Raw genomic sequence first — 25325 nt, 5'->3', positions numbered from 1 at the left:
GATTAAAATGCTGGCTGAACCACACCAATAAAGGGGAACAGAGACCCAACGAAGGGCCCCAAATTCCAGTCTGGGACAAAAATAACCACCAGGGGCCCCTTTTTAAAAAAAAAAAAAAAAAAAAAACAAAAAAAAAAAAAAAAAAAAAAAAAAAAAAAAAAAAAAAAAAAAAAAAAAAAAAAAAAAAAAAAAAAAAAAAAAAAAAAAAAAAAAAAAAAAAAAAAAAAAAAAAAAAAAAAAAAAAAAAAAATAAAAAAATCTTTGCCCCCAAGAAAAACAACAATTTACATACACACACAGAACACAACAAACAAACCAAAAACACAAAACACACAACCACAACACCAAAAAAACAAAAACCTGACGAGTCCCTGTTTCACTACTGTTACTGCACTGGTCAGCAATTAAAAATGGCTATAAATCCCAGGACGTAAAGGCATGGCTTTGGGGACTGTGTTTCTTTTTTTATTTAACATTTGTTTACTGGGAAAGTCCATCTGGCACAGAGCACATTTTCAGGGGAGGCCTGGGAAGAAATGCTCCATGTGTTTGGAATGTGGGAGGAAATGGCAGCACCTGCATGAAACCCACACGAATGTAGGGAGGACATGTAGACTCCACACAGAAGGCACCCCAGCAGAGAAATGAACCAGAGAACCTCTTGCTGTGAGTCAACAACACTAACTGCTGCACCACTGTGCCACACTATATAAAACGTCAAATAAATGCATAGGTCTCCAGAGATAGCTGCTAGATGACATACACACAATCTCTGGAATGTTACAATACAAAGCATATTCCTGCAGAGAGCAGCAACAGAACAGTTTACTGCTATTGAGACATGTAATGCACTTTTATTAGAACATCACACAACTTCTGTGACAGTTACACTGCATATTAAGTTTTAAAGTTGTTAAAACAATTTCAATAAGCTGAAAAGCGGAACTGCATCATGAGGATACTACAACAGCAAGCTATTGGAACTAGCAAGAATAAACAAATCCCTACATAACATAAAAAGTGTGATTTATGAGAGAGAGAAAATCCATGAACATGCAGTGAAATTATGACACCAAGATAGAAAGGCTATTTAAGATGCTAAGTGAAACAAACAGGGATGGTGTTTTTGATGCTCAAGAATTAAATGACAAAACCGGGATTAAAATTTATCAGAAAGACAGAAACACAAAAGTATAACTTTGACAGGTAGAATGGGATTTACTAACTGGCTAATGGCAGGAATCTCTGATTTAGAGAGAAGATAGAACAGCACAGAGGAACACCTTATTATTAGCTAATTACCATGTCTCTGAAACACAGCATAGCACTGTTAGACTTGACAACTTTAGTGTCCTCCCTATCAACCCAGGCATCACAGTAGCATAGGCATAGACACACACATGCATGCAGTTGCACACAGAGTCTTACAAACGCATTTAACTGCAGACAGGCACCTTCATACATGCTCACAGTCATGGGATCACTCACTCACACACTCAGTGGCAGCTTTGTTATACTCTGCTCTCCCAGAGTGATCAACAATTTACATACACATACACAGACACACACACACACACACACACACACACACACACACACACACACACACACACACACACACACACACACACACATACATGTTTAAGTACAAACTGAAGCCTTTCCTCAGAAATAAATATTTGAATGCCGTCAAAAAACAGCTTTCACTTATTCCTCCTAACCATTTCTGGGAAGACAGTACATGGTTAATTTGCATTAAATGCTTTCCTGGTCTGCCTCATTTGCATGCAGCTTCCTCAGTGAAACAGCCCTTCATGTTACAGACACTAAAATAATAGTAGCTGGAGATGGGTCCCTGAATTGTTCGAGCTTATGGCAATGCAGAAATATCTGGAGTTATGGTTTCAGCATTGTGGTAAGCATTTCTGAGCTCCATCTCCCTGTAACTTGAAACATAATGAACCAGTTCTTGTCCTATCTGCAAATATTTATGGTGAATTATTCCTGCTCAAGCCACTGCTACTGAAAGCCATTTGTCCAAAACGTTATTATCAGTTAGGAGTTGTATGCAACTGTGGTGGTTAAGAATGGAAAATGTTGGGAAGTTGATCCCCTGTGTTCTGACATCACATGCTAACGTTATTTCTGAGGATTAAGCAGAATCACACCGCTCAACCTCTTAGAATAGGAAATCTGGACAAAGTCATAAATAATGGGGATACAGATGCCCAAAAATAGGGACAATTTTTAAATATTGCCCTTACAAACTTAGAAAGGTTTTGCATTAGCATGAATTTTCTGAAAGATATGAAGTTTGAATTTTAAATGCCTGGCATTATTTTCTGACTTTAATCCTGAATGACTTGCCAGTGATTTGCCATAAATCCACAATTTTATGAGAAACAGACCAAAAATATGAAGCAAAAATGTGGACATTCTGAAACTGCGCAAAATGGAAGTTCAAAGGTTGCTGCGTCACAGTTCCATGATTACTATCAGTTCCAATCTGCTCACATATATGTACTTCCTCCTTCCTTTTCTTAACTGATTCATGACTGAAATGGTTTAAAACAAAAAAAAAATTTGCCCTCCTCCTTAAAGGAAAACTCCACCTTCCAGGGGTGGGAGTTAAGTTATATTACAGGGGTGGGGAGTTATCTATAAGATTAATGTCCATAAACTTTTGGTACCTTTTAACTTATTAATTTCTCGGTTAACTGCTACAGATCATGAAAATCCCACCCTTTTTAAAGCAGATGTGATAATACCAGTGATGGCAAATCTTTTGGGCGAGGCATGTCAAAATTTCAGAAAATGCCTAATTTGAGTCTGCTGGCGTGTCACCCCCCAAAAAAAATATAAATAAAAAACTAAATAAAAATAAAAGAGCATAGCTGTCAATACATCAGAGATAAATCTCAACAGAATTGGGGACAAGTCTAGAAATAAGTGACATGGGCAGTTTTAAACTGCTAGTATTATTAATCTGAGACACTGGCAGAAAAAATAAATGTGAATCAGCATACATTTTCTGAAGTAAAATAAGTCTATAAATCTAATTATTGTCATTACGTGTAAAAAGTTGCATGCTTTAGAGGGATTAAGGAGGACAGCTGAGAGGTATGTAAAAGCAAACATTTAGAAATGCAGACTACTTGCCCTTTGCAGAAGTGTAACCATGAAGAAAAAATGTCAGCACTGCCCTTTGCAGACTCTATTGAGATGGTACACCAAAAGAGTCATTTGAGGTTTATAACTTCCATACCTCTGCAGCAGTGTTATTGAACTGACTCATGGCACAAAATAATTCAATGCACTTCACGAGTAACAAATGCAAAAGTAGTTTCTTTAATAATTCTGGTGTTGGTGAACGCTGGTGTGTCACCCAACATGTCATGGTGTGTCACCGTTGACAACAGGTTCGCCATCACTGTTCTATACGGAAGAAGTGTGACTGACTGCCCTAAGTTTTACGTTCTGTGACTGTGTCTTGCGGAGTTCAGCAAAGTGCTATAAAACTCACTGACTGCTAAAGTAAAACTGTTTTCCAAAGAGTTACTTTCTAGAAAAATCTATGAATGGACAGGGATGAGTTACACTGCAGCGCTACTCAAAAAAATGGCGTGCACACTAATTCTGAAGCTGTGAAGTACTGCTTTTACCCATGCAACTGCAGGCAATTTACTGATGGTTCAAAACACTGCAAGCCATAAAATATCTTTGAGATAATGACTGTTAGCCATTACATGAAAAAGCAGAGCTGCTACAATGAACTGACAAGTTTGACACCCTAAAAAGAAAACTGGAGAAGGTTTGGGAAAGTGCTATAAAACATGATCACTTAATACAACCCACGTAATTAGGAAATTTGTTTCAAATAAGGTTTAAATGTACCATGAAATGCTTTGTAGAAACTTTTAGTACAAATCATGGTCATTAAGTGATAGAGAAAACCAACATAGCTTTCAAAGGCTATTTAAGAAGTCTGACGATCTAAATGAAAGAAAATATTATTTAAAAGGTCTACAATTTTACATATAAAGGGGACAAATTGCCTTCTGAGAAGATGATTATGAAAACAAATACTAATGTCAGTAAGGTAATCCCATGTTGGTTATTTTGGGGAATAAGAAATTTTTCTGACACCTGAGTCTGTTTATAGTGTTTGTTGCACTAATTCTTTTTCTGATGTCGAACCTTACTTCAGATGACACCGGCGAGTGTGCCAGCAACCCAGGAGGTAACGGAAATCCAGCGCCAGAAAATGATTCCGACAGTGCATACAATGGGGCGACTGATCTGGATAGCATCCATGCTGATATTCAGGCACTCAAAGGTGAAGTACTAAATCTTACAGCCTTAGTATGTAGACTTTTATCGGGAGAAGTTAACTCCAATACTAAGACTGTAATGCATTCTTCCAATGGTACTAGTAATTATCCAGCTGGTACTAGTTCACTATTACATTCAAACAAAGAAATTGTTGGCAATACTAGCACTAAATTGAATGCTTCTCTGAAGGCACAGAATGCATCACATTTGACTAATGCCTTGTGTAATAACGATGCTAATGGTGTAGACAGTGAAGGTGAACAATTTCATGTCAGCCCTGAAATACCTAATGGACAAAGATCTCGTCATCATAGTAGGTCACAGGGGCTGGACATTACTACACCTTTATCCAGTAGCAATATAAACATTTCAGACTTCACCTTTGATTTTTCGTTATATGATATGGATTTGGAGGCCAAAAGGACAGGTACAAAACCAAAGAGGGTGTTACCTACTAGGACTTATTCAGCTGTAACTGAATCGAATAACAACCATAAAGGCAAAGGTTACATACCACGTTCTCAACCTACACAATCTTCTAACCCTGTGGCTATGGGGAAAGACAACCATAATTTATTCAATCAATTTTTGACTTTTGATTTTGATATTGATAAAGTCGATGGTCCTCATAAAGTTACACATATACAAGAAGGAAGAAGAACTGAGACGGGCAGTTTAAAGTCAATGATTTACTTGTTGGGAAAGAAATTGAAGACTATCAATGGATTAAAGGCGGATTACAAAAATGTTTAGACGCTAGGATTGTCCCAAAAGGGTTAAGATTTTTTAAATTACCCTTAGGAATTGAGTTGACTGATGTGGGCAAAGATGAATTTAATAAGTTATTTGATGAGTGTGTATTTAATTATATTAGATTACTAATGAAGTATTACGATGAAAGATTAAGTAAATTAATTGAGGAAGTGGATAATTTAAACTCTAGTATAGTTAATGATTTATTATTTAAAGATTGGGAGAAATTGTATAATAAACAATATGTAGAAGCTGAAAAATGGGCATTAACATTATGTCAAAGGAAAAATAATAAAATTATGAGGGACAGGGAGCAGTATCAGAAACAATTGGCCTACATTTGGCCTAAAAACCATCCCCACTCATTGGTTGAACACAATATTAAGGGAAATTTATATAGACAACAGGATAGGTATGAAGGTGGTGATAATAATGAATATGAGGATGTTAGAGGACAACCTGAGATATTGGATTTTCAGAAATACCCAAAGGACAAACATCCACCATATACAGATACTTATCGGAAAGTCAACCCGAGGGGAAAAAACTGGGACAGGAAAACTTACAACCATTATTAATCAAAGAAGTTAACGTTGACAACAATACAGTTATCACTCCCATATACACAGTGGGTGGTCACACTAGCCAATCTAATAATAGAGATAATCAAGAAATAACTATCAATGGGAATATTTATTCCTATCACAATTTTAACATTTTTAATTATTCTAACATCAGTATTGGCAAAATACATTTTAATTTATTTGAGAAGGGTATGAAATATATCCCAAATCCTAAGTTTCAATTAGCAGACGTTTTGATTGATTTTAAGAAATACATCAGGAAAAATAATTTGGATGTTTTCTTTAAAGATAAGAAAAAGAACAACAACTGTGCAGATATAAACGTTAGATCTTCTCTTGCAGTTAAAAGTAAATTTACATCAATCAATCATCCTACAATTGACATCTTCGATAAAGTTGTAACTAGGGAAATATATAGTGAATGTGTAAATTTGAACAAAATAACAAAAACTGAAAATTTGACACATGATGAAACAACATTATTACATACATTAAGAAATGATTCTACCATATGAATAATGAAACCAGACAAGGGGGGGGGGGGATATAGCCATTTATGACAATATGATGTATATCCAGAAAATTTATGATATTTTACACTCTACAGGTAATTATGAAGCTATTTCAGTCAATGAATTACATATAGCTTATCAACGAATAGATTCTTACATTGAAGAGTATTTATTAGAAGGAAGAATATCGGATGAAATATGAAATATATAATTTTATAAAAGTGATACATCCTAAGGTGGCCACTATGGTAGGCATACCTAAAACACAAAGATTCTTATGACCTCCCCTTGAGGCCCATCGTATCTGGTAGTCAGTCTAAAACGTTTTTAATGGGTAAATTTATAGATATAAAATTAAAAAATATTTACACCATAATGGAACAAATGGTGAAAGATTCGTGGTGTTTTCTCTCCAAATATCCAGTAATCCAGTAAACGAAATAAAGAGTGGTAGTTCTATGTATATTGTTACAATTGATGTGATTGACCTCTTTTCATGTATCCCAAAAGACGAAGGGCTAGAAGCATTCACCAATAGCTTGATGAGACACACTGACCTAGACTGGGATACCATTTGTTTGATATCGGAAATGATGTCCCTAGTTTTGGAAAATAACTTCATTTACTTTGAAGGAGAGTTGTTCAGACAAACCAGGGGCGTAGCTATGGGGGCAGCTTGTGCCCCCATCTACGCCAACCTGGTTATGCTGAATTGGAAAGATTGTATGTTATTGAGGAGCCAACATTTTAAGAATGCCAAATACTATTCTAGGTTCCTGGATGACATTTATATGTTATAGCAGGGTGATGAGAATGACTTGTTGGAATTTATGGTATACATTAACAATAGTAGTGACTATTTGAAATTTACACATTCCTATGATTCCAAAGGATTGCCGTATTTAGACACTTATATAACACTTGATGGAGGAAAAGTGTCATCACGCATATATAGTAAAACAACTTTTTCCAACTATTTAGATTATACTAGTTGCCACCCTCCCAAAGTTAAATACAATGTCTTCAAGGGTCAGTGTATTCGAGCAGCTAGAATGGTATCTGATTTAGATAACTTGCTCATAGAACTTGAATATATTAAAAAACTTTTTGAACAAAGAGGATACCCTTCTGATATGATGAATGATGTATTGTCTTACGTAACTAGACATTGGGGTACAAAATATAAACCCTTATTGGGTTCAGGTGAAATACATAACTACCTTATAGAAAAAGATTCTGATTTAAATGTAGAAGGGGTAAATTCTAATTTTCATAGAGCTTGTATAGTACCCTACAATTTGGGGGCAGATCAGATTAAGCGGATTATAAGTAAATTTTGGTACTTGATTAGCAGTGAACCAGTTCTAGTTAAAATACTGGGTACTAAACCTAGATTTGTTTACAGAATGGGTAATAATTTAAAGAAATTATTTGAACAACACAAAGTCAAAAAACCAAGTAGATTTAGAAGTAGCAAATGTGGTTCTTGCAATCAGTGTATGTACATGTCTACAGAAAACAAAATTTTACTACATAATGGGCATAACAGCTTAATTACTCGCAAGGATGGTAATTGCAACACTAAACAAGTGATTTACTTAGCCAAATGTGAGGTCTGTACAGCATTCTACGTTGGTAGAACTGAACGATGTTTGAAAAAAACATATTTACAATCATATATATTGTTATTAGGAACAAGGACAAAACCAATGCCTCATTTAGGCATATAGAATTGTATGGAGAGAAACACACTTTCAAATTCAGCATTTTAGAAGTTATTCATAATGGTGATCTTAAAGGACTTATGGCATTTAGAGAGACATGGTGGCAGTTATTTCTTGACGCCACCAATCCACCAGGGTTAAATGAATTTATTTCAACAAAATCTTTGTTATTTTGAATACATGATTATATTAATTATACTGACATTACTAGTTTTATACGTATTAAAACACATAGTAAAGAATATGTTAATAATATATTATTATTTTTTATGTAAATTAAGTTTTTTTAGTATTATAATGATTTTCAAATAAGCTTGTATAATACAATTGGTGTTTGTTCGAGTTTACACACTCCTAAAATTTACTTCATGCTGCTTCTCGAATTAAGTTAGGTTATCAATTGGGATGATATTTTATACAATTATAATTTATCACTTGATAGTTCAACATGTTATTAGAATTATATATATAGACTATCATGTATTAATTATTACCAATTAACATGGTATTTTATTGTATTTTATATCTAACATGGTACTTATTATTAAATATTTATTGAATAATATATGCAATTTTAATATCAAATATTTTTTTATATAGGTATATATAATTAATATTTATGTTATCCACTTCTACTTTATAATATATTTAAATTACTATCATCATAACTTTTATAATAATCTTTACTATTTCAATTTTTATTATCTCAACATTGAATTAATTGAGTTTATTATTTCAACATACTCATTTTAATATAACTACTAGATATGGTAATTCAATTGAAATTTTATAAAGTAACCATATACATCCTCAGGAACAAACATATTAGTAAATTACGTCTTATATTATAATATATTAATTATTTATTATTATTTGAATATTATACACGGTTATGTATACTGCAGGCTCTAGGATTTCAACAATTTACATATATGAACTGCTGACATCGTTTTTCTGATACATGTTTATTGTGCACTATTCAGCTTATGAAATTTGTATGATTTATTGTAATGTATGTTGAAAAGATTTTAATGAAGCTGCACATCTAGTGATATAAATTTTTGAGTTTTTAGTATAAGGTAAAGCACATTTGCACAGGAGATATATACATTAGTTTACTTAGCGATATGTGTAGGTGATGTATGTTATTTTCATTTACGCTGGTAAATGTTGCACTAAATGTTGTACTGTTACTTTAAAACCAAGATCCTTTTTGGCGCCAAATAATTTATTTAAACTGCATGAAGATAGTTAACAACAGTTCTGATGAAGACCAGAAACGCTGGTTGAAAGCGCTTAACTGTTGGATGTGTTTGACGTTTTGTACTGTTATCGTTGGAAAACTTATGTGATTCGTTATTTTTCGTTTTGTGCACTGTCAGTTTATTATTTTGGATGTCGTTTTAGTTTGTGGTTCGTGGCGTTATGTGGATTCAATAAATCGTTTTTATTACCATTTTCCTTGTGGCGGCTGGTGACTTTTACGCTGATTGGTGACACCGGAGTCTGTTTATAGTGTTTGTTGCACTAATTCTTAAACTGCTAGTATTATTAATCTGAGACACTGGCAGAAAAAATAAATGTGAATAAGCATACATTTTCTGAAGTAAAATAAGTCTATAAATCTAATTATTGTCATTACGTGTAAAAAGTTGCATGCTTTAGAGGGATTAAGGAGGACAGCTGAGAGGTATGTAAAAGCAAACATTTAGAAACGCAGACTACTTGCCCTTTGCAGAAGTGTAACCATGAAGAAAAAATGTCAGCACTGCCCTTTGCAGACTCTATCGAGACGGTACACCAAAAGAGTCATTTGAGGTTTATAACTTCCATACCTCTGCAGCAGTGTTATTGAACTGACTCATGGCACAAAGTAATTCAATGCACTTCACATGAGTAACAAATGCAAAAGTAGTTTCTTTAATAATTCTGGTGTTGGTGAATGCTGGTGTGTCACCCAACATGTCATGGTGTGTCACCTTTGACAACAGGTTCGCCATCACTGTTCTATATGGAAGAAGTGTTACTGACTGCCCTAAGTTTTACGTTCTGTGACTGTATCTTGCGGAGTTCAGCAAAGTGCTATAAAACTCACTGACTGCTAAAGTAAAACTGTTTTCCAAAGAGTTACTTTCTATTAAAATCTATGAATGGACAGGGATGAGTTGCACTGCAGCGCTACTCAAAAAAATGGCGCGCACACTAATTCTGAAGCTGTGAAGTAATGCTTTTACCCATGCAACTGCAGGCAATTTACTGATGGTTCAAAACACTGCAAGCCATAAAATATCTTTGAGATAATGACCGTTAGCCATTACATGAAAAAGAAGAGCTGCTACAATGAACTGACAAGTTTGACACCCTAAAAAGAAAACTAGAGAAGGTTTGGGAAGTGCTATAAAACATGATCACTTAATACAACCCACGTAATTAGGAAATTTGTTTCAAATAAGGTTTAAATGTACCATGAAATGCTTTGTAGAAACTTTTAGTACAAATCATGGTCATTAAGTGACAGAGAAAACCAACATAGCTTTCAAAGGCTATTTAAGAAGTCTGACGATCTAAACGAAAGAAAACATTATTTAAAAGGTCTACAATTTTACATATAAAGGGGACAAATTGCCTTCTGAGAAGATGATTATGAAAACAAATACTAATGTCAGTAAGGTAATCCCATGTTGGTTATTTTGGGGAATAAGAAATTTAAGTACAACAAGAAACTTTCAGAGTGATTCCGATGTATTATTATAGCACAGAATATCAAGATATTGAGAGAAAACAATATTTTGGGAATTTCTTGGAGGACCTTTCCTTTAACAAATTAAATGAATTGAATGAAACAATGAAAACAGAGAACCACATCATCCTATAATCTGTAACTGAAAAAAGTCTGTAGTAACAAAGCATTTATTAAGAAAAAAATTACTTCAGTAGAAGGGGAGTGGTGAGTGCAGCAACGTACTAAAAAGACTCCCCAATTGTACTGTCAAGACAGAGTTTATGAGGAGAAATGCTAGAAATTGTGTATAATACAACTGAATTACAAAATATAGTACCTCCTATGTTGCACTTAAACTGTAAAACAAATGAAGCAATATATTTACTACAAAGTATCTTATAGAAAAAGGAGGCAAGCATAAAATGTCAGCTTTTTAGAGGAGATGGAAGCCGAAAAAGTCCATACCTGAAAGAATCCTCATGATGGCAATCTCTTGTCCTGCTCGGAAGGAGTCATAACCAAGGTCAGACAGAGCTTCATACACCTCTGCTGTAGTTTCTGCAAAACAAGAAAACAAAAATAGTTAATCTACTACAGTAACACAGCCAGTGTACTTATCTAAACAAATATCAAAGCTAAGCCTGACAGCAAGACCTTAATAACCAAACCGGTCAATGTGACTGTAATGGAGTTCAGCTACTCATTACTTAATATACTGGTAGTCATGCTTACATCACCTGTATTGTCTGAAATAATATCCAATATGGAAAATCCTGGAATGTGACTGAAAACTGATATCAAAGTCACGCTATCTATTGAGTAAATATTTTGTTGGTTCTTTAGTTATCAGTGAAGGTATAGTACTATTACAGGTTATTAAACCAGCTCTTAAAATGGTTTAGGTCTTCATTGCCCAAGCACAAGGTACAAAGTTCGACCCGGACCTCCAGTCAATGTCTGAATTAAGTTTGCACATTCTCCCTGTCTCTCTTGTGGAGATCCTCCCAAAAATTTGCTGAGCACTTCCACAATAAACTCATCCAAGAATGGAATTGTAGGCAGCAGTACAGACTACATATAGTGCCTTCAGGGGGAATAGTTATACAGACCAACCAGTTTTGGTATCCACTGTGGTGCACTATCTTCAAGACAGAACCATCACAGACTATGCCGTGTCGGGGCTAGGTACCCGACAGTGTAAAAATTGGCTGTAGATTCAGTCATATTGACTAATGCCACCAAATGTGCATGGGTATTTCCCAGCAATAAGTGGGTTGATGACTTGGCTTATGCAAGGGACCCATGCTAATGGTGGAAGGGTATATTTGTCCTTACTAGCCAGTGTGTGCCTGCCTCAAAGCCCAGAAGCCCTAGGTCAATAAGCTACTTGCCAGAAATCAAAGGCAGGTGGAAGGAGTACTTTCAACAGCTTCAGAAGAAAGCTCCATAGAATTTGTACTGTCCCAGACACAGCCTATGATGACAGAGGAAGAGTAGCTCACCCTAGAAGTAACTCACTAACACTGCCCTTATATCCTTCTTGGACACAGTTAATAGTGCTCAAGACTGTGATTGCTTCATCTCTGCACTCTTTCTTTATCTGTCAAAAGCATTTGACACAGTCTCCCACCCCCTTCTGCTTACCAAACTATCCAAACTGAGCATCTCTCCCCCTACACTTCAATGGTTTACTGACTATCTAACCAATAGGAAACAGTCTACTATTTGGCAGCAATGCTTCTCCCCTTTTATCAACACCAAAACTGGAGTACACCAGGGGTCTATACTGGGTCCCCTTCTTTTCAGTATATTCATCAATGACTTCCACACCTCTCTCTCCCCCACTGCTCTGTAATTCAATACGCAGATGACTCTACTATTATCTGCTCTTCTAAATCTGCATCTCTACTGCAACAACCTACGCAAGAAGCCTTGACCTCAACTGAATCCTGGATGTCAAAAAAACATCTCGCCCTTAACCCTAATAAAACCAAACTCTTAATATTTACCCCTAGTAAATGTAGCCCAGTCATTCATATCCACAATAATATCAGAAAAACACGTAAAAAACTAGGAGCCCTCTCGCCTCATCATTTCTGCTTCCAACTCATTTATAACGTGCCCTATCCTCACCAACATGCAGTCCTTTCTAAAAACCAAACAACTCATGTCACAATACAATTGCCAAATTTGCTATAAATGCCAAATTCTCCACCCACCATTGCACCACACTGCAGCAACTAGACTGGCGTTAACTCCCTCATCACCTAATATACCTGCAACTTACTATTGCCCATAAATTTATTTACCTCCCAGCTGCCTGCCCATCTCTCACTGGTAAAATGACCATCTACCATCCTAATCGTCACCTCAGGTCAGACAACAAAATGCTGTTAAATACTGACAAACCTAAACTCTCTGCCTGCCAAATGATTTACTCTGTTACTGTTTCTAAACTATGGGATGACCTCCCCCCTCCACTCAGAGCCATGTCCAACGCCTCTAAATTTAAAAAAAAATTCCTTAAACTTCACCTCTCCTCACAGTGGTTATGCACTTGCACCTCTACTAGAACCGTATAACTTGACCCTCTCACTATCTTTCTCCTCCTCTCTCTATAACTACTCTAATCTCCCTGTCTACCACCCCCTTCTCATTTTTCCTCTCACTCTGAGCCTGGAATACCTACATTACCACACTGCTTTCCTTCTTCTCTGCTACATATCTCACTCAATATTTAATTTACCTTTATTTTACAGTTTCATTCCATGACTATATGCTATTTTCCTCACTGTTTGTCTCCATTTCACCTTCTGTTACCAGTCTATTGTAAATAATCATAATGTTCATCTCTAATTTTACCTCTGTTAATAATCCAGCATATGTAATCATAATGTTGTTGTATTTGCTGCTGTTGTACTATACATCCTGTATCATTGTAGCATATTTCTCGTCTTTGTGTGTTAAACGTGGAGCTTTTCTCCCCGGGCCTCCGCTGAAAATGGGTTCTTCTGGCCCAGTGGACTACTCTGGTAATCAAATGTAATCAATAAATAAATAATTACGTACGTACAAACAGCACTAAAGAAAATGAGGTCAGGGAAAGTAGCAAGCTCAAATGAGGTCACAACAGATATGATCAAGAGTTTGGGTAAGACAGGGGAGAAATGGCTCCTAAGGGAAGTGTCCCAGCAGTATGTAGAAAAAAGCGTATCCTGGATGACTGGATAATAAGCATACTAGTGTCACTATACTAAAGCAAAAAGGCCGTCCACAACTGTGGGCAGTACAGAGGAATCACATTCCTGTCCCACTGCATGGAAGTTCGTAGCGGGAGATTCATAAACGAATGCACAGAACAGTATAGAATAAGAAGCAGTTCAGATTCGGATCAGGATGCAGCACAACCAACCTGAAGTCTGCAGTGAGGCTGACAACTAAGAAGATAGAGATGAGGAGAGAGTCCAACTGGGCATTCCTAGATTTGGATAAAGCATATGACAAGCCCCCCCCCCCCCCAAAAAAAATATTTGGGCAGTCCCACAGTGGTTCAAAGTCCCAGAAATATTGGTAGAATTAGTGCAGGCTATGTACAAGGAGTAACGACTCAAATACAAACACAGTATCTCTAATTGCAGAGAAGGTAAAAAAAAAAAAAATGATGGTGATTCAAGCACATATGCAAAAATGCAAGAGACAATCTTGTGAAGAAGATTTGGAACAGCCAGGAAGTGTGCAAGACGAAAAGAACAGTTGTATAAAATCTTAGCACAACAGTAGATGTCCCTTTCACTGCTGCAGTATTAATCACATGTAGGAATCGCCTGCCAAGGATAGCCTAACATCTGACCAGTACACCAAAGCCTTAACATCCTCCCAGCGTCGTACATTAAGCATATGCTCCCTGTGCAGGCATAGAGCATAAAGGTGATGTTTGCATGCTCAATATTCAGAAATGAAGTACCCCTTTATTGGGATGTCAGCTCTGACCAACCTAGGAGGCTCAGAGTCATGCCTAGACTACTCAGCAAGGGTACCATGAACATCCTCCTTAAGAATCTGAGGAATCCCCCCTAAGCCCTTCAGAAATGATCAGCCATGCTTCCCCCTCAACATTCAAGGCGGACATCTGTATAGTCTCAGTGGATCTGCAAGACGCCAGTTCCATGCCAGCCTCCAAGAGGGTAGTAGCAGAGGAAACCAGTGCTGACATCAGTCTTCAGGCACTTCATCCACCTCAGAGACGGCCAGTTGAAGATGGATGGAAGCAGAGTAAGGCTGATACTTTCTGATATTCTTTTAAGAGGCATATGTACCTTGGGAAGGGCAGATTCAGGCAAAGTACTCTGGGTCAAACATTTGAGACATTGGTTCTCAAGGTAAATGGATAAAGAAAACAGGCTACTGTGAAAAGATTTGGGAACAAAAATCTGGCAAATGGTACACTAGGTATGACTGTGTGAAACATCTAGGCAGAATAAACGCTTCTCTTGTTGATTGTTATGAGGAATCTGCCTCCCACACTGACATTTTCTCTTCCTGGATGACATAAACTTTAAGTACACAACAAAAAGAAAAGAAAAGAAGGAGAAGGAACCCCAACTGGGCACTTCTTTGTAAATGGCTTGGCAGAAACCAGCTCAGCTACGGGAGTTCAGACAGACTTTCAACTGTGGCATTTGGAATGGCGGCAAATAAGTTTTGAGTAATGAGTGTGCATATATCACCTTTATGCCCTATGCCTGTGGGGGGAACATACGCCTGATGTACGACTCTGGGAGAATGTAAAGGCTTTGGTATACTAGACGTTGGGCTGTCCTTGGCAGAAGATTCACATGTACTGAATACTGCAACACTGATAAGGAAGGACATCATGGGTGTCCAACAAAGAGGTGGATGCATTGTGCAAGAAAAGCCCAGCAACTGTCAGCCATGACTGTTGAAGGTAAGAGAGTGGCAACAAATCAAAATATAGATGACGGTTAACACTACACTCTAGCCTCATGTAAAAAAAATGGGAAACAGGGTTGCAGATGAGGAAGAGGAAGATGATGATTAAAGCTTCGTTCTTCATGGTTTACTTAAAAAGAAAAGTTACTTAGTTTTCCCACTAATAAAATGAGTCACTGCTCTTTCCAGCACCAGCAGTGTCAATGTTGTCTCCAGCCAACAACCACCAGCTCAAGTACTGACTGGAAATAGGCCAAAGCCAAGTTCTATTAAATGCTCAGCAGAATAAAAAACATTACAAATACTGCCCAACTCTATAACTGACCACAGCTCTACGATTTCATCCTGCTCATTTAAAAATTCTAAGAACAGCAGTGTAGCTAGAGTGGGGCAACAGAGGCAACAGCCCCGGGTGTAAAGTGTTGCGGGGGAGCGATCAGCAGATTCCTATTGCTCTTTGATGTAGTGCCAGGTTTTAAAAGCCAGTAATGCATTTGAGGTCACACCTGAGTGCTGTAGTGCTCTGTATATGGTCTAAAAATAGTTTGCTACAGTTTAAAAAAAAAAAGTGCCGTAGCACTTCATGCAGGCAGGGTATAAACTGTAGCAACCACTGCTTTAGTTAAAAAAATTTTATTAATTTTTTTTTTTTTACATAAAATGTTAAAGAAGGGTTGGGCGTAGGGCACAGAATAGCCCTGAACAGCTAAGGCTGGGGGGAGGGGGGGGGTGTCATTCCCTCTGGCCACCTGGCTGCTGTGCCAGAAGGAGGAACGTCCTTTTTTCTGATGGGGGAGGTGTAGATCTAACTGTAATAAGCCTATCATCACTTATGGCTTATTACAATGAAGTGCTTTTTTTTCCACTTGAAGAGCTGAGGGGGTGGAGCATTGGTTCACAGCACCAAACCAGGGTGCTAACTGAGCCAGCTAAACCTCTGCCTAAGAAACTTCCACAAGTAATTCATAGGTCAGTACAAGAATCCAGAGTTCAATCCGTCTTTTAACTCCACTGTTAGAATGCAGTGCATATATAATTGCACTGACCCTAATTAATTTCTCCAGCCTTTGACATCCTGATCACCCTTAGTCAAGATGGTTTATAACCCCTTAAAATAAGTCTACAGATTAGTTATCCCATGGCTTAGTACAGTAGTTAATACAGATTTGAAACTAATCATGTGTTGAACAGAAAAAAAGGGTAATGTACATAAATATAGGCCCCCCAAAAAAGGAAAAAACGTTAAAAATGCAATGCATGGATAAAGACAAATATAGCTAAGACACAATTTGTCATTTTTTTTTTAATAAGACAGGTGGGCTGATCCAAGGCATCGTTTCAACCACAATCCAGGTACAAAGGAATGAGCTGTGATAAAGAGACAAATCAAATGCTGACAACAACTAGGAATCAGATATTTGACTAATGTACAGGCTGTTACCTAAAAACTAGTTTTGCAAAAGTTGAAACTATACACATAGCAAAGTAAAGAGCACCATTTCATAGTGATATGTAAAATACTTCTACAAAAGTAGAGATCTTATCCACAACAAATTTGCATTTAGCTACATTCTGAGAAACTGAGATAAGTAACACAGAAGAATAAATTTGAGACAATATTACATTCAAATTCTGATGTAAGCAATAAAGCAAAAATATTCCATACCCAATGGTCTAAATGAGATAGTCATATTTACAAAGCATAATCAGACTTGAGATATGACAGAATAGACTGACATATATACTATAACTCCATGCATGCTCTAGACACTAGGAAAATGTAGGATTAAGTATCTCTGCACCCCCGTAACCGCTATAACATATCACAGCTCCACAGTAATATAACCCCTAAAACTTCCACAGTAAAAAAAAAAAGTCAGCAAAAAATTACAGACATAAGATGCAATATCTCTACTTAATCATTTGTTGTTTAACAACATCCCAACCCTGACACCACAGAAATTCCCCAGATAAAGAAGCTTCCTTCCTTCCTCCATCAAATCAATTCAATAATAAATTAAAAACTTGGAGAAAAAAAAAACTTACATAAAGCATAACTTGATTTACCATATTTTTACATACAAAAATACTAAAACTTGGTTGATGGATCCATGTAAACCTCTAGTATACACATACAGCTTAATACCTGACACAAAAAAATGCCATGAAGCTTTAAACAAGCCCTGTTAATTCCCATATCAAGATTCCCATACTACTACTACTGCTTGAGACTTCTGCCAAAATACTAGATGGTACTGAGCCAACAGGAATTTCACTGCTCTAACAAAACAAAACTTGGAATAACTCTTGATCAACATCCTCAAACAGTCTTAACCTGCTAACAATCTCTATAGTCCTCTGCACTTGATGCCAGACACACAAGTTCAGTTAGAGGAACAGGAATGGATTGGTGCATGTCTCAATTCACTGATGGCTGTAATAATCAGGAATGCAGTTTCCTGTAAAAGTACAGAGTAATTTCTAAGTCTTACAGAGCCTACAGCATAAATAGTACTTGTGTCATTATCAAGGCATCAGTTATGTTGAGGAGTGATTGTGCTGTATATTAACACATTAGTTAAGGAGCAGAGAAACATTAAAACAAAAAAGCTATGCCAGAAGACATATGTGCTGCAAAAAAAGAAAAAAAAAAAAGTTATCCAAAAGTAAGGCATAGAAAGTTGGTAACGTACGGCTGTAGAACTACAGAACAGCATACTAAAAAGAAAAAGAACAGTTGTGTACCTACCAGAAATGTAGATGTTTGTGTATTCACTGCTGCAGTCATTACACTTGGGTTATCCTGCTGACAGGCTACCCGCAGTTGGCCTGAATTCCAAAGTCCCGGTCCGGCGTCAGTTGCTGTCGCCTATTCCCTGACGTCAGTGCGCCAGGGATATACAAGATGCAGCAGATGCCATTTTCTTCAGTTTTTCTTGCCCCGTATGTCAGGTGCCCCTAAAAGGGTAGGCTAAAGAACATTGCTTATAAAAAGCACGCAGTAAAATAAACCATACCTTCATCTACAAGCAAATACACCACATAGGTTGTATAGATTAGAGAAGTACAGATAAATCCCAGCAAAGAAAGGGGGATGGTGGGTGGGTAACCTGGACTGCAACAGTGAATACACTCGAACATCTACATTTATGGTAGGTATACAGCTGTACTATGTTCATCGTGTTTCACTGTTGCAGTCATTACACTTGGGTTGAATCCAAAAGCTGAGGTTGGGCAGCTGGGTCTAAATAGAATTAGGAGTGGCTATGAGGTCCTGCAGAGCTGCAGTGGCAAAGCCTGCTCTAGATTTAGAGTAAAGAGGTAAATGGTAGTGCTTGGTAAACGTGTGCACTGAACTCCAAGTTGCAGCCTCCAAAATTTCCTTGGTTGGTACTCCTCTGAGAAAGGCTGCTGAAGTGGCTGCTGCCCTGGTAGAATGTGGCCTAATGTTCTTAGGCACTGACTTGCCATGCTGTGCATAGCAGAAACAAATACACTGTCCTATCCATTTTGAAATAGTCTGCTTTGAGATCACCTTTCCTTGTGATCCTGCAGCATATGCTACAAACAGCTGCTCAGTTTTTCGGAAAGCTTTTGTTTTGTCCAAGTAGAAACGTAGCTGCCTGTGTTTGTCCAAAGAGTGTAGAAGTCTCTCCCCTTTATTCTGGGGATTTGGATAGAATGTTGGCAAATGAATGGTTTGGTTAAGAGCCACACTGGATACTACCTTTGGCATAAATATTGGGTTTGTCCTTAGAGAAACCCTGTCCGGATGAAAAATGATAAAATGTTCCACTGCCATTAAAGCTTGCAACTCTGAGACTCTTCTTGCTGAAGTTATTGCTAGGAGCAGCACAGTTTTCCATGATAAGAATTTTATATCAGCTGTATTGGCTGGCTCAAAAGGAGGCAGTCTGAGCTTTTCTAAGACAAAGTTGAGGTCCCATGTAGGTATCGGTGCTCTCCTTGGGGGGTCTTATGTTTTTTGCCCCTCTGAGGTACTGTCTTAGCAGTGGATGAGAGAAAATAGGAGGTTCCGTACTGTAATGAGCTGAAATGGCAGAGGCATGGATCTTAATTGATGAGAAGGATAGGCCTTTGTTCAGCATCTCAGTTAGGTATTGTAAAATCTGAGGAATATTTGGGGCAAGTGGTTCAAGTCCTTGTGCCTGGTTCCAAGCACAGAATCTCTTCCATTTTTCTGCATAAGATTTCCTGGTGCTGGGCCTCCTGGCTTCCAAAATGACATCCATAACAGCTTTAGAGAGAGGTGTGTTCTGAGTGGTTATATTATCTGCCATGCAGCCAGATTTAAGGTTCTGAGTTGGCTGTGCAGGATCTGATTGTTTTGTTGAGTCAGAAGATGAGGAATTTGAGGTAAAGTCCAGGCTGGGCCTTGAGACAAGCTCTTTAGGATTGGGTACCAGTGCTGGCGTGGCCAGTCTGGGGCAATCAAAATCATTTTTGGCTTCTCTTGTCTGACTTTTAGGAGCACCTTGGGAAGGAGAGGCAGTGGCGGAAAGGCATAAACCGTTAGTGTTTTCCAGCCGAATGATAGAGCATCCACTTTCCATGTTTGTGACTGATAAGTCCTTGTGCAGAATCTCTCTAGTTAGCAGTTGTGAGGGGAGGAAAAAAGATCTGTCTGGGCATCCCCATTTCCTTGTTATCATGCTGAAGACCTATGGATTTAGTTTCCACTCGTGAGGGTCCATGAGGTTTCGGCTTAGTTCGTCTGCCAGTGTATTTTTCTTTCCTGGCAGGAATTGTGCCTGCAGATGTACTTAATAGGTCAGTGCTGTGTTCCACAAAGTCATGGCTTGCTTGCAGAGGGGGTAGGAATGTGTGCCTCCTTGCTTGTTTATGTACCACATAACTGTAGTATTGTCCTGGCTGTAGTAGATCCTTGAAGGCTGTCAGGGCATTCTGTACGGCTAGCATCTCTTTTTGATTGATGTGAAGATGCATTTGGTCTGCGGGCCACGTGCCCTGAATACATTTTTCTGCCATGCATGCCCCCAGGCATAATCCGATGCATCTGTTGCTATTGTCTGCCTGGCTGTGGGTAAAGTGAAAGGTTGTCCCTTGTTGTGGTGACAGGCCAGTGCCCACCATCGAAACTCCTGTTGTAGGCAGGGAATAAGAGTTATAATTGTTTCCAGGCTGTGGCAATGTTGAGTCCACACACTTTTTAGATACCATTGTAGCTTCCTCATATGCAGTCTTGCATATGGAATTAGCAGGATGCAGGATGCCATGAAGCCCAAAGCCTGCAGGATTTTCCTTGCAGGGAGCTGGGTCTTTGTTGCCATCACTTGAAAGTAATGAGTCAGTTGCCTTTGCTTGTCTGGCGTGAGATAAGCCATCTGGGCAGTTGTATTTAAGCTTGCACCCAGGAATATTATCTCTTGACAGGGCACTAGTTTTGACTTCTTTTCGTTTACTGTGTACCCTAGGCAAATTAGTAATCTTTTTACAAACGCCAGATGCTGTAGTAGAATGTCCTTGCTGTCTGCTTGAATAAGGCAGTTGTCCAAGTAGGGATATATCTGTATTCCTTTTTGTCTGCAAAATGCAATTACTGGTGCCAGGCATTTTGTGAAGACCCTGGGCGCAGTAGATAAGCCAAAGGGCAGTGCAGAGAATTCATAATGCATTGAGCCAGCTATGAATCTGAGGTATCTTCTGCAAGATTGTCTGATTGGGACATGCAGGTATACCTCTTTGAGGTCCAAAGTAACTAGCCAAGCCTTCTTGCCCAGCATGGGTAGAAGTTGTTGCTGTGTCAACATTCTGAATTTTGGAATATCCAGGAAAGTATTTAGAATTGACAGGTCCAGTATTGGTCTCCAGGCTTTGTCCTTTCTGGGAACCAAGAAAAGTCTCGAGTAAAATCCTTGCCCCTGTTCTTGCTGTGGTACTTTTTGAATAGCTCTCATGTCCATGAGAGCAGAAATTTGTTTTTGTGCCTCTGCCCATTGATTTTGTGGCAGGTCTGGCATACCTTTTGACCTTGGTAGTGTGTGAAAGTGGAACCTGTAACCCTGAGAAACAATATTCAGTACCCATTTGTCCTGGGTGATCATGTGCCAATTTTGTGAGAAAAGTGCTAGTTTTCCCCTTAAGGGTGCTGCCAAAAGGTAAGTGCTTGGCATTTGTACAGGGAAGTCATTGGGACTGTTTCCTATAAGGTTGTGATTTGTCTTCTCCGCCTTTGGGGGCTGAAGCACCCCATTGTTTTGGTCTGTATGAGCCTTAGGGCTGAGATCTGCCTCTTGGGTGTCTGTATCTGCCTCTTTTTGGCCTGTCTGACACTGGAAAGGACCAATTTTTAGAAGGCCAGTTCCTGCTAAATCTAGGTGGCTGAACCTGTAAGAAATCCTTTACTGTCTGCAATGATTTTGCTTTATCCTCCATTTTCTTTAACACCTCTTCTGCCTTAACACCAAAGTATCATGCTGTAATGGAGCATCCAATAATTTTGCTTTAACGTGATCAGGTAAACTATGTTCTTTTAACCAAGCATGCCTTCGAATGACAGAGCCTGTAACTGCGGCTCTGCAAGAAGCCTCTAATGAATCAAAACCACATTGCAGAGTATGCTTTCCCATTGTTCAGCTGCATGCAATAAATCCTGCATTTCCTTATTGTCAGGACATTCTGAGCTTGTAAGCATTTTCTGTTTTAGCAAAAACATTAGGTATTGTTGATATTTATGCATGTGAATCTGGCAGTTTAAAGTCCTTACATCTAAAGTAGCAGAAGTGTAAACTTTTTTCCCCCATCTATCCAGTGCTCTAGAATCCCTATCAGAGGGAACAGGGTTTTTTGCAGTGGAAGCCTTGACCCCTTTGGGACCCTGAGAAATGGTTTCTGGGTCAGCAGCAGGGTTTTTATAAAGAAATTTATGAGAGTCTGGGACCCTGTAGTACCTATCTGGCTTGACTGGTGCAGGGAGTAATGAATCAGAAGACAAACTGGATTCAGAAAAAAACATCATCCACAATATCTAGTACAGGGGGAATAGCAAGGGGCCTGTGCTGAGGCAGTAAAAGAAAGTCTCTGAGCCTTTTCTTGGATTCTGAATAAATCCTGGTTCTCCCAATGGAAATGCTCCCTCATGGTGTGCAGGGTTTCCCCAAAAGAGTAATCCTCAGGGGGAGAGGCTGAAGGGATAGATTCTTCAGCATCAGAGTCCTCATAGGGAGGAAGAGAATATCACTGTTCTGAAGAGGAATCAGAGGAAATAGAAACCTGGTCAGAGGAGTCATATTCAGTGCCTTGCCTAGGCCTTTTATCAGGAGGGGATGGGAACCCCTGATCAGAGTAATTAGGTCCTCTGCCATTTTAAGCATCTGTTTCTTTGGCATGGATGACTGTCCAGGAGAATGCTGTACTTGTTTCTTTGTCTTTAATGGTGTTTTAGACTTTGCCTTGGCTGCTGAAGTAGACTTGATAGTAAGCTGTGATGGTCTGAAAACACCCTCAGAAGCCGATGCCTGCTCAGCGGCTCCGGACCCAGGGAATAGTCTCCGTAGGCCCAATACCTTGAGTTTCCAGAGGCCTAGTTGTCTCCACGTGGGAGTCGGAGGTGGCCTGTGGCTCTGAGGTAGTGGGTGTCAGGGGCTGCGAAAGTACCTCACTGAGAACTGGTGAACCGGCAACTGGTCTAGAAGAGGCTTCGTCGTCGGTTTTGGACCTCGGATGCCTGTCGTTTTCTTTGTCTTTGCGTTTTTTATGAATTCCGGTCGTCAGTTGTTCCGACGGCATTATGTAGTTAAACCTTCGGCCAAAGTAATGTAAAGCAAAATCAAACAGACACTTAATAGTGCGTTGGTTGAATCTAGCACAAAACCGACAACTAGCAACGTCGTGGTCAGGGCCTAGGCAAGGAATACAGTAAGAGTGAAAATCCTTATGAGGTATTTGCTTCCCACAAGAAATACAATTTTTAACGTTTACTGACATCGGTCTGGAGCAAGAAAATGTTTCCCCAACGGGGTACTTCGCTTTATTGAAGACTTCAGTTCTAAAATTCGATTTTGGAAATCTCAGGAGTTGGCCGACCGGCACTTGTGAACTGCTTTTGCTTCGGGCACCACGTGGCAAGAAAGACTGAAGAAAACGGCGTTGGCTGCATCTTATATACCCCTGGCGCACTGACGTCAGGGAAGAGGCGACAGCAACCAACGCTGGACCGGAACTTTGGAATTCAGGCTGACTGCGGGTAGCCTGCCAGCAGGATAACCCAAGTGTAATGAATGCAACAGTGAAACACGATGAACATCATGTGACAAAGAATTTTCTATAATATTCATCCCACTGCAGGGACTGGGGAGTAGAATTATTTTCCAGTCCTTTAATTTTGCTATCATTATCAAGGAATCAGAGAGGGATTTCTTGTACTTTAACAAACCACTATACAGGCAGAATAACAAATACAATGCTACAAGACGTTTGTGCCTCAGAAAAAAATAATTAACCAAAAATAAGGAATTAGCAAGGTGGTCAAATTATGTTGCAGACTTACTTAGTAAGAAGGAAAAACAAAATGGCATTAGTTATAAAGCAAATGAAAATAAAGCATTTTCTACAACATTCAGGTTACAAAATAAAAATCTCTGCACCGCAGGCACTAGTGGTTGTCAGACATGAAACGGCAAGGATCTCTAACTGCATTGACAGTTTTGACACATCAGAAATAGTGTGTGTGGGGGGGGGGGATTCAGTTCATCTTGGACCACAAAAAGGATCCTCAGTAAAGACCTGCAATTTAACTTTTTTTGGTTGCAGCTGTATAACTCGTTAGTATACTGTAAAATGGGCTCTGAGACAATCTTAAACAAGGGACATTCCAGGAAAAAGCAGTGGAAAAGACGTGGCTGACACTAATCCACATTGTATGTCAAAGAGATGGGAATACACCACTACTTCAGCATGACACAAATAAAGAAAATTTGAAATGGATTATGGGAAAGAGAAAGGGCTGAAGAAAAACAAGATCACATTGATATGTTAAGCCCCACTGGTAGTCATTTGTGGAAAAATATAAAAATTTTACAAGTAGTACACAAGAGTGATTTTGAGGTGTTAAAATAGCTCGGAAACCAAAGACAGTGAAACTACAAAGTAACAACATGCCAACTATATAAATCCTACAGAACATAGTACATTTTCCACATTTTCCATTGTAAATAGATCCCACTTTAATTTTTTTAATAGGTACATAAATTATAAATTCTGTAAAAAGCATGTTTGTTAAAATGTCATCTGTAAGACTATATGTAGCTATCTGTATTTAAGGTATATATTAAAAGATCTTATAACTGCACACAGGACTCTTGTCATAACAAAAATCAAATTTTTTTTTTCCTCCTCATTCTTCAAATATCTGCTACAATGCGGAGATATTCACCCCAATTCAGGTCCTAACTTTACACTATCCCTACCTCCAAACAACTGTCCTGGTTCACGCAATAAACTTAAAATTATTTCATTAAACATATGCAGTACTTGTACCAAAATTTCTGAACTACACGCCTGGATGACACAACATTCCCCCTGACATATTAGTAATTACAGAAATGTGGCTCAAGCCACATATTAGACACTGAAATATTTCCCCACTGGCTTCAAAATAATCAGAGCTAACTGACTTAAAAAGGAGGGGGCATAGCCATACCATACCCTGACTTTCTCTACCTGCACCCACCCTGTACCTACTTTTGATAAAACTGAATCCGTCTAA

General features: G+C 38.4%; 1 protein-coding gene across 2 annotated transcripts in view; it reads right to left on the bottom strand.

Moving 5' to 3' along the window:
- The window catches only part of RECQL4 (RecQ like helicase 4), a 913040-nt gene that overhangs the window by 672454 nt on the left and 215261 nt on the right, over nt 1-25325 (bottom strand). For both annotated transcript variants that reach the window (XM_044068076.1, XM_044068075.1), the window contains exon 11: nt 11093-11185. In XM_044068076.1, the coding sequence (XP_043924011.1) occupies nt 11093-11185 (93 nt within the window). The remainder of the gene's footprint in view (nt 1-11092; nt 11186-25325) is intronic.

Source organism: Protopterus annectens, chromosome 4.part0 (genome assembly GCF_019279795.1).
Source record: "Protopterus annectens isolate FY-2018-M chromosome 4.part0, PAN1.0, whole genome shotgun sequence".
Taxonomy (NCBI): Eukaryota; Metazoa; Chordata; order Ceratodontiformes; family Protopteridae; genus Protopterus; species Protopterus annectens.
This window is presented reverse-complemented; position numbering and strand designations above follow the sequence as displayed.